The sequence below is a fragment of the Etheostoma cragini genome, chromosome 15 (genome assembly GCF_013103735.1).
Source record: "Etheostoma cragini isolate CJK2018 chromosome 15, CSU_Ecrag_1.0, whole genome shotgun sequence".
NCBI lineage: Eukaryota > Metazoa > Chordata > Actinopteri > Perciformes > Percidae > Etheostoma > Etheostoma cragini.
In genome coordinates, this window is record NC_048421.1 from 6,314,277 (window position 1) to 6,324,665 (window position 10,389).

Genomic DNA, 10,389 nt, shown 5'->3' on the forward strand with positions numbered 1-10,389 from the left:
GTACACACACGGACCAGAGTGCAAGGTTGTGTTGGTGATTATCACTGAAAGACTGTAATACAATAAGGTGCAGAAAAAAAAATGAAAACACACGCAACACTATTCTCAAAATGAGAATCAGCTATTTTTGTTTCCTGATGCTATTTCTTGTGCATGTCAGTGTTCCACATTTCCCCCCATTCTCCGTTCTTCAAGTTTTGTAGTAAACAAGGCATTTGAAAGAAAGGAAAAGATGCTACAAGGTGGACAGTTGAGTTTGAAGTACTGTATCATCATCATCATACTTTTAAGCCAAACACAGGTAAAAAGAACAGGTGTTCTTTGTGGGTTTTCACAGCAACTGTCTTTACATGAGCATTTCTTTATACCAGGAAAACAGTTTTACATGTTTAAAGATGACTGAATGAGTCTAATAATAAGGATGTTTATGTTCTTTTCCCTGCTCAGATCCGCCATTGAATGTAAGTATAAAAAACCATATCCAGAGACTCCAAATAATCCTTATTTTTTTCCAATGCTTCAAACCTACAGTATGTTTTCCAGTGTTGATACACTACAAAATCCAGCAATCCTGATTTGTTTCCCATATTGAGCTGTTTAGCCCTTTCTAGCTGCTGCATTTAATCCAGAAAGCAAACCACTGGTTGCACTGCTGGTGTAACTGAAACAATACCAAAATATATCAAACTCACAATTATTTCTCAAAATCTGAGGTACGAACAGGTTGGGAAGACACAGACAGTGATGCAATTTTTCACAGCAAGCCAGTATTACATGTATCACTCCCATTCACACAAACACACTCATATATCAAGTACATGAATCACTTGGTGATAAAGTTTCACTAGTGACGCTTAGCATGTACTGTATGTATGTGTGTGTGTGTGTCTGTCTCAGTCTTTCTCGCTGTCGCCATCACCATTTCCATTAGCCCCAGGTACAGCAGAAGACTTGTTTTTGAGTGGCAGGGTGTAGGGCTGGCGGATGTTTACCCGGTCCTTTTCTGCCTCTAGATCTTCATCATAGCGTTCTTCTTCATCGTTGTCCTCAGCCTCGCTCTGGCGGGGGGAGGAGTGGCGGGACAGAGATGGAGACGGTGGCACAGAGGCTGGTCGGGGGTAACGGAAACCAGAGGTCTGAGGAAAAGAACCAAAAGGCATTAGAACCAGTGGGTTGAAGTGTAAAGATTTCAACTCAATGAATGCATGAATACAATGAAATAACAATTAACAGTGACAACACAGTACGTCTCCCATCCTAAAACACATGTTAACTTACTGAGGTGGGCTCCTGAAGTTCATACATGTAGGTGTCGGGGAAGGCTTTAGCCAGGGCCATATGACGGGCAGATACATAATACTAATACAGCCAAAAAAACAAGAATTAACATTAGTTCATCTTATAGTTATCACATACACAAAATGAGTCCAAAATGAGTTTTGGTATCTCACCCTGCCGAGGTATTTCCAGTCCAAGAGGTCGCTCAGACGCTCAGTACGGTTCCTCTGGATGATCCGCTGGCGCCGGCTCTGCTTGCAAAACTGAAACAGGAAGGACGTGAGCTGGTTACACGACTCGTCCACCCCCCGATACCGCCGGTCCAGGATGTAAATACCTGCAAAAAGAAACAGCATGATATCATAGAAAGCAACAGTTATCACTATCTTTAAAAGACACTGAGAATTTTACAGATGAAGTATGAGATACTCACCATACGCTGAGGGGTCTGCTATGTGTTCCTCCATGAAACAGCCAAAGCCTGACAGGTTAGTTGAGATGGATGGAATTCCCATGACTGTGCACTCAGCTGATGGCAACAGAAACAGCAAGGCCCTCTTAATATTATACAATATACCTGCATAAATGAATACTCCTTGTCAGCATACATGAGAACGTACCTGGTGTGTAGCCCCAAGGCTCGTAGTAAGAGGGGAAGACGCCAAGGTGGCAGCCTCTTACAAACTCCTCATAATCCATTGGAAGTAGAGGAGAGGTAGATGAAAGGAACTCTGGATGAAAGATAATCTAAAGGAAGGAGAAACCATTCAAAGAAGTCACAATGTGGAATTATAATCACTGCATAAATTTGAATCATGTGCACTCTTGAAATGGTGATACACCAGCTGGCACAGTTTCTGTCCACCTATAAATTGAATGCATTATTTCTTAGTTAAGTTTAGAATGCCTTCAAAAAAACAAAACAAAAACATGTTAAACTTAGTTGACTGTATAAATGTGAACTTGTCTACACTCTGATGTAACGCCACGTAAAAAGGTGAGAAGAAATCTTTGTCGTGGTCTATGTCATTTGTGGACTAATGACAGATGACCTTACCTTGACTCGGTCAGCAGAGCTGTTGAAAAGGCCAATGCGACGAACGGAGGTAAGGATGGGGTCGTTGCTGTCCTCCAGCATGTTATGGGTGCAGACTGGAGGCTGGCATTGTCTCTGAGTCGCAAAAATGGCACGCTTCATTAAGGTGAAATCCTCTTTGTCCATTATCTTCGATACATCTGGCAGCTGCCCACTGATGAAAAAAGCGTGTTATAGATTCAAAGGTAAATTGTAAAATGACTACAATAGAATGTAATGTAATGTATTAGCATGAATAAACTCAACCGTATCTTATACTTTAAAACCGGTTTTATAGGTTTCATTAGGTAGACTGAAAGTGGTCAACTTACACTAGGAGTGACTCATAAAGTTTCTTTCCAAAACGTTCCTTCACAGTCTGAGCAGTATCCCTGTAAGTGACAAAAAACAAAGAAAATAGAAGAAAAATTTAAAAACTACACACAACACTACTACACTTTTTCAAGTACATCCACTTCACATACTTCAATGTACACTTTTAGTAAGATACTTCTTCTCCTTGCTTAATATATCAAACTCACCAGAGCTGTTTCCTGACTGCTTGGCCCTTCAAGGTCTCCACATTGAAGTTGTTAGTCCGAGCTGGCATGATGAAGAATGCAATGACGGTCACGTCACTGTGATTGACCTGCAAAAGGCAGACCATTTAAGCAAAAAGATTTACCTTCGTCCTTCTACACAGACACACCAACACACACAAATACATTAACACACACTTACCCTCAGTAGATAGTTAAGTCTGGCCAAAGCTTCCAAAAAGATATCGGCTCCTTTGTTGGAGAACTCATACCTTCCAGCAATGAAGAGGAACAAACACTTGTCCAGGTTGAAGTCAAGGTGCCTGATGGTCGAACACAAAACAAAATCTGTCACAAGAGCTGCATGAATGTAGCACTCACAATGTTTCCCCCCCCCTCTCTTTAATAGCATAACAAGTACTATATTCTACAAAATGATCATCTCTTTCTTATAACAATTCATTTGATGAAAAGTAACCAGCAAAAAACTCTCAATTTCATTTCTTAAGTTCTGCCTGAGCTGTGAATGTTGTAATGTGTGTTGTGGGGTGTCTGACCCGTAGAAGTGTCCCCTGACGAACTCCTGAATGCGATTCTTGCTCTGAGCGTGGAGGTTTTGAAACTCGTGCACGGCTGAGAACTTCTTCACATTGAGCCCGTTGGGAGTAACAATGTCTGTGTGTGATTAGAGAGATTAGGGGCAATAAATGCAAAACATAGAGAAAGAGAAACCAGTCAAATGTTAGTAAAGTATCTAATTAGATAGTTAGCTAACTGTGTTAAAGCTATGGTGGGTAGTTACTGCTGCCCCCATGAGGATTTCTAAGTAATGACACAGAAACATCCTGTCCTCATTTGTCACTTTCTGGGCGTCCGCATGACACAAGCCTATCGTGATTGTGCACTCCTCCCACTATTAAGGACAGCCACGCCTCGGCCATCGAGTTGCTATTAGCCAAGAAGGACACGGAGGATTAAAAAAACATGATGAACTCTTCAGAAGAGGTAATTATCTTTTACTTGATTTTCTGCGTGTGAAAGTTGCCGGACGGAATTCAGAGAGAGTTGTGTGGAGCTGATAGTCTTACTTAGCTTTGCAGCAACTCAATTGGCAATGCCTTGAATGCAACGGATGTTCATTAATATAAAAATGTTACACACTAAAGCTTTAATTAAAATTAATGATACATTGAAACATTCCCTAAGAAAGCAGTAAGAAATACATAATATCCCCGTAGAATAAGACCTGCATGCCTAGGTAGTGACAAATGAGGATAGGACGTTTCTGATTATCACGCTTTAATTCACCTCCACACACCTGGTTTCCTCTTGAGCAGAAACTCTGCCTCAATGGCTGTGATCTGTGACACAGTGGTGAAGACATGAGCACAGTGAGCAGCTGCCCGCTCCAAACAGTAGCGGTGGTAGATCTGTCTATCGCCTGCTTCCTTATCCACGTTGAACTAAATAAGACACAGGAGAAAGAGTGCGATGACTACATTTCTTGTTAACATGTCTGATTATGTATTCATTTCTAATTTACCTACAGAAAAATCAAAGTCAACATGTTCACTGGCCTATTTCTATTGTTTTGCATTTCTTTAATTACATTCCTGCAATAACATACACGTACCTCTGCAAGTTTGTTATAGAAGTCTACATTTCCAGCACACAGGTATCGTCCCAGCAGTGTGGCGTGAGTGGTGAAGATGGTTGCGATGGACAACTGTCTATGTCTACACAACACCAGGCCCAGGCCGGCCAACCACTCATGAAAATGGGCCACAATGTGTGAAGGCTGCTCACTCTGGGCTGCGAACTGCAATTCGGCAAAAGCAGAGTTTATATCTACAGCACTACATACACATATATATTTTAAACCTTCTGATTATTTGGATATCAATAATAGGACAATTTCAGAACTTTCTTCAGCACTTAAACACGCAGTATTCAACTTCTTCTTCAGACACAACATAGGTAGGATATTTAATGTATATAGAACTTCTTGTCACTTGACAGTTTCTTGTTGCTGACCTCTCCCAGAAGCCAGGCCGTCAGGAAGCCAAACAGTACGGCATCGTTGGCCTCTCGGTCGAACCACGGCACGCCAATGTCACAAAGATCCCACAACTCACTCTTCCAGGTGTCCAGAGACCAGGCAGTGAATGCAACATCAATCAGAATAACATAGGGACTACCCTCGATAAGCCACCGCCCAAAGTAGACCTGCAGGGAAAATGGAAAAAAAGGGTGAGAGAGGTGAAAAATTACTTTAATTCTTTATGCCATACACCACCCACCACACCAAATAAACCATGCAAATCATTGTAAGCATAAAGATCCGCAGATGTAACAGCAACTCTTCTTTTTTGTTATCTTTACTTTCACCATGTTTTTTGTATGTAAATGGTTCAGTTCATCTGTCTCTAATCTAACCTGGCATTCATCTCATTTCCAAAAACGTGACCAACCACACCCTTCAAGAATAACCTTGATGAAGTTTGTCGAGCAAATATGTAACTTCAAGTTTCAAGTAAACTAAAAACTAAAATGGATCGCAGGACATAATTTTATGTAATAATACAGGACATAAATATGTTTTAAAAAAATGGTTCATGTCTGTCCTAAGCTGAAATGTTGTGTGATTCAAGGTAAACCAGATAGGCTTTGTAAAATAAGGATGCACTGTACCTTTAAAAAAAAGCCCCTCTCCTGGCTTTGAGTGACACAGCACAAAGCTTTAAAAGTATCACGCACACATACTGACAGTCATCTATTTCAGGAGTGTGTTTTTGAGAGAGAGAGAGACAGAGAGATACTGATACAACCTCTAACCTTTGCGAGGAAATGTCACAGGGTTTAGAGATGGGGTCAGTGAGCAGAGACCAAGTGGGTCGGATATAAAAGAGGGGCTAAGGATGATCTTAAACTGGTTTTCTAAGTGTAGTTCACATTCACCAGACGCATTTACCAGACGCTATATAAATACAGCACATTTACATTTACAGTTTTCACAAACTCAATCTATAATCCCTCCAATTATGCGTTGTAAGAATAACTGCCCTTGAGTGGATCTTACAAATTAAACTCAGGGCGTATGTGTTTACTTTGTATGTGTGGTACTACCTTGCACCCACTGGAGTTCATCTTGTCAATGGTTCTCTTCAGCACCGGGTTGGTGGGCTCGATCAGCTCCACCTGAGTGCGCACATTGCTCTCCACATAGGGACCCACCAGGAAATAGTTCTCCCCCCATTCCTCTGCAGTCAGACGGGCTTTGGTCTGGAGGACAGTGTAGATACCTCCAACTTCACACACGCAGGAAACATGCCACACGTCGCACACAAAGAAGAGACGGATATAATGTAATTCAACCAGATATATATGACACATTAGCGTGATAGGTCTATCTAACAAGATTATCACCTGTGTAAATAAACAAGATTGGACATGACAACAGAATAAATGCCAAATGTACAAACGACTTACAATAAGGGCTTTTTAACATTTATTTTCATTCAGTTTATGCAAACCATTTATTTTCACAGACAGGAGAAAACACACACACACACACACACACACACACACACACACACACACACACACACTTGCCTTTGTTAGCGACCTCCCATGCAATTTCAAAAAGAACAGCGTCCTCCAAATCAAACTCCTCGTCCCATTCCTCCAGTCCTGACAGGGACGTGACAGAGAGGCTGCGAGCCAGCGGCATGCTGGGTAAACACAGAACACACTCTGCTGAGATGAGATGAGAGCACCTACATAATTGACACTTATTGAACCTATTTATCAAAAGTCTTATGATGTGTAAGCATTTCACACATAGAAACAAGGTTTTTATATCGAAACCTGTTCTTTGTTTTTATTTCTTTTGAAAGAAATAAAATAACCAATTGCCTGTAAAGACAGAAAGTGGTGCATTACATTTTTCTAGTTTATCAATGAAGGTTTCTCTGGATAACAGCATCAGATAAACCTCAATTCTAAATGACACATTCTTTTAAACTGTGTAACTTTCTCTTGACTAATGTTTCCTCACACACATGCAAGTATGTGATCAATAAAACACACATCCCATTTCATAACACTATTACATTATACCACTGTGATGTAAATGCAACATTTCCCAATTCTTTTACCATGTTAACAATCCTCTCTTGTGAAACTCTGATGATAGGGAAACCTTTTTACTGTTTTTTAAATTATTTCTGTTTGGCCTTTGGAATATACTTAAAAAGCTTAACCTTGGCTGTTCCTAAGGAAACCCTGTGCAAACACACAACACTACAATGGTACATTGATTAACAGATAGGGATCCAACGTATATGTGTGTGGGTTGTTGTGTGTGTGTATGTGGGTTGTGTGTCTATGTTATTTGCGCTGTCTATTATCTGAGATGGTCAAAGGGCTTTTTCTACTGATGACTACTAGAGCCGTAACAATTCCAGATTTGGCTTTACAACCAACTATTGCAGAAATAATTGCGATTAACAATATCATTGTCTCTTTCAGTCTAATTAAAAAAAATATTTATTTATTTATTTATTTATTACTTTTTTCAAACAAATTCAAGTATTGAATTAATTCCAGGATATACATTTTGGTTATACAGTATGTCCCTGTTATCTGAGCCAGATAACGTAATAACACAGCTACGCGGCCTATGAAGTAAAGATGCCTATTATTATCATAAAACATTTTTGTATCCCCCTTGTCAATTTTGTTGCCATGAACATGCGTAGGGTCAATTGCAAACACCTAGCATAGCTTTAGCTCAACAGTCCAACCAATAATCACTTATATACTTACAATTTGGCATATCTGAACAAAAGCAAAAATCCCCCGCAACAGTCATATCCCTTAAGACTTTAGCTAATGTTAGCAATTAATTGCTGTTAAACAAAGAATCTGTGATTACGTAAACAAAATGGACAATTATCTAATAATTATTATTAACTAACTACTAAAAAATTACTTTAATTCTTTATGCCATACACCACCCACCACACCCAATAAACCATGCAAATCGTTGGAAGCATAAAGATCCGCAGCATAAAGATCCGCATGGTGCTGCTCCTGTCAATGCATCCTACTGCAACAGAAACTGTTTATTTATTTGTTTTCCTATTAGCGGTGGAGACATTTAAAATGCATTATTAATAAAGGAGTGAAATCAAGCTGAGTTTAAGATGCACTGAAAATACAACTTTGGGTGTTCAGTTACTGCTTGCGGAAATGGTGTAGCCTCCTAAACAGGGAAGTAGGGTGAAACAGGATGCAGGAAGGCACAGACATGGGCATGGATCAAGTATAAACTTGATCCAGCCGTTCATACTGTGGCACATGTTGATATGCTACTATGGAATTTTGATATTGCGTAAAGTTGAGACGTGGTAAACTACAAAAACTAAAAGCAGTGGACAAAAGGGAGTTCAGTAATTAACAACAGATCTGTCACTGTCCAAGCTGGATAAAGGCCCAGATGAACCAGAACTCCAATCTGATTTAAATGTGTGGTTCAAATTGATGACAAACATCTTTTCTAATAACCTTTCCTTCATTTGGATGTAGGCTACCTCAGATATTCACATCAGACTAACTTAAATAGAACTTCAATATCCCATCCAGACATGTTTTCATGTATGAAAAATAGAGTAGAATACTCTCTTTGGAATAAATAATGTTAATTACTTTGTAAGAATTGCTTCTAATAACATCTGCTCTTTCATTTATATGCAAATATTTTTTATTTGTTTATTTTTAATGTAAACTGCACATTAGTCTAAGCCATCCAGGTGAAGTTGGCTAACCATTAGCAAAACACTTTTCTTTTTAGTGACGGTTGACTTTAAAAGTGGGAAGAGTTTTATAGTTCGGTGTGGTATGGAGATACAAACCACTATCCTTTTAAAGGGGGTTATATCACAGTGCTGAAACTGAACTGCTGCTCATATTAAGGGACACCCTGGGATTCCCTTGGGATCTTATTGGGAACACTATCCCTGCTTGGTACATCAGCTTATGGATGCTTTATTGAATTAATGACACTTTACACTAATCACCATCATGCTGCTGTCAATGGATATTTTGATTTGAATAGCCCTGGGCCTGATCTGTCCCACATAGGGCAATGAAGGACGCACTGCACGTCAGCTTCGGGCAGCGACGGTTCGTCCAAAAACTACATGGGACAACAGCACCACAAAACCAACAGCAGACCTCCCGGCTGACATGCATGCTGTTGTACGTGTCTTCCGTTTTCTCATGAGTTGAGGAGCGAACGTGACATCGGGCATGCATCTACTGCAGCTGCGGGCACGCGCAAAGGACACAGCGTCCTGATGCGCGCACCGTCTACTGAGGAAGTATTTAACTATATTCAATGTGGAAATTAAAAATACAGATGTCTACTCACCCTTCGGTTTCCTCCCAACTTCAAGAAGATGAACAACACATTGGCAGCTGTCGCAGTCAATCGAAAAAAATGAAACCAACGGAGAGTGAGGAAAGGGGGACGGAGGCTTTAGTTAAATGCCAGCGATTCACATTGGTTTGGTGCGTTTGCTGTCAGATAGAAGGACAGGGTGCTCATGGCCTGCGAGGCAGGAAGCAGATTGGGTTGGTGAATGCGGGGACTCTGCTGTCATATTATTCATGAGCTTTACTCCCATTGGACTTCAGTCTCATCTTTGTCTCTGCCCCTACACACAACGTGACGGGAAGTGGGCGTTTTTCTCAGCTGAGAGACGCAATTGGCTGAACAGAGGTTAAATGGAGTTGCAGTGGTTGGGGAATTATCTGTTCATCCATACAAAAGGGGGGAGTCATGGGAAACCGGGCAACTATTTTTCTTCCAATGAGAAGGTAAAGGAGCAAGAGAGTTATTTATAATGTCTTCTAAGGATCACGAGTGCATATAGTTTTGAGAATACAACGTGACCAGTGACATTTAGACACCCAATCCCTTTACATATCTCTGATATAGCCTATCACATAGGCCTAGGCCTACTCCAATGGCTGCCATCTGTCTAACCCCACCAATTTCCACCCTTGATAGGACTGACCACAGGGTATTGGTAATGCTGCTGAAAAGAGGCCCTGTGGTCACAGATTCAGAATCACAGACCCCTGCTTCAGTAAAGGTTTGCACAGCTGAGGTGTTACTGAGCATGAATCCTCCTGCCAGCCTGCAGTGTAGCGTGACCTCTATGATCTCTGAACTCTGACTGTGTTATGTGTCTCTAGACGGGTTGACAGAAAGCACCAACAACTTTCAATGAGAAGTGGCCCGCAGACACATTGAATGCACTGCTAAATATTAAAAGATTAGATGGTCATTGTTGCTGACATCTTGGTATTACATTTTCATTTAGGAAGCCTTGTTTTTTGGGGCTTTACTATCATTAAGCCATCATGAGTATAAAGTGGAAAGTATAAAATAACCACGGCACTAGATCGTGGGATAGGTTAGCTTTAGAA

The 10,389-nt window shown here is 40.6% G+C and overlaps 1 protein-coding gene across 1 annotated transcript; it reads right to left on the minus strand.

Annotated features, from left to right (window-relative positions):
* Window positions 1-143: 143 nt before the first annotated feature.
* gys1 (glycogen synthase 1 (muscle)) lies at window positions 144-9,553 on the minus strand. Its single transcript, XM_034894682.1, has 16 exons — window positions 9,326-9,553; window positions 6,505-6,623; window positions 6,019-6,200; window positions 4,927-5,118; window positions 4,526-4,711; window positions 4,211-4,355; window positions 3,450-3,567; window positions 3,095-3,215; window positions 2,896-3,002; window positions 2,686-2,745; window positions 2,336-2,528; window positions 1,899-2,025; window positions 1,712-1,807; window positions 1,452-1,615; window positions 1,279-1,359; window positions 144-1,136 (listed from the first exon to the last, which is right to left on the minus strand). The coding sequence occupies exons 2-16, from the start codon at window positions 6,620-6,622 to the stop codon at window positions 894-896; spliced, it is 2,133 nt and encodes a 710-aa protein (XP_034750573.1). The 5' UTR covers window position 6,623; window positions 9,326-9,553; the 3' UTR covers window positions 144-893.
* Between the last annotated feature and the right edge of the window lie 836 nt (window positions 9,554-10,389).

Bases quoted from the DNA above. Each gene is read 5' to 3' on its own strand.
- gys1 (XM_034894682.1), bottom strand. From the start codon at position 6,622: ATGCCGCTGGCTCGCAGCCTCTCTGTCACGTCCCTGTCAGGACTGGAG. The intron at 5,119-6,018 runs GTAGTACCACAC...TTTTCCCTGCAG, and splicing joins TGAACTCCAGTGGGTGCAAG to GTCTACTTTGGGCGGTGGCT. The intron at 4,356-4,525 runs GTACGTGTATGT...TGTCTTATTTAG, and splicing joins TCTATAACAAACTTGCAGAG to TTCAACGTGGATAAGGAAGC.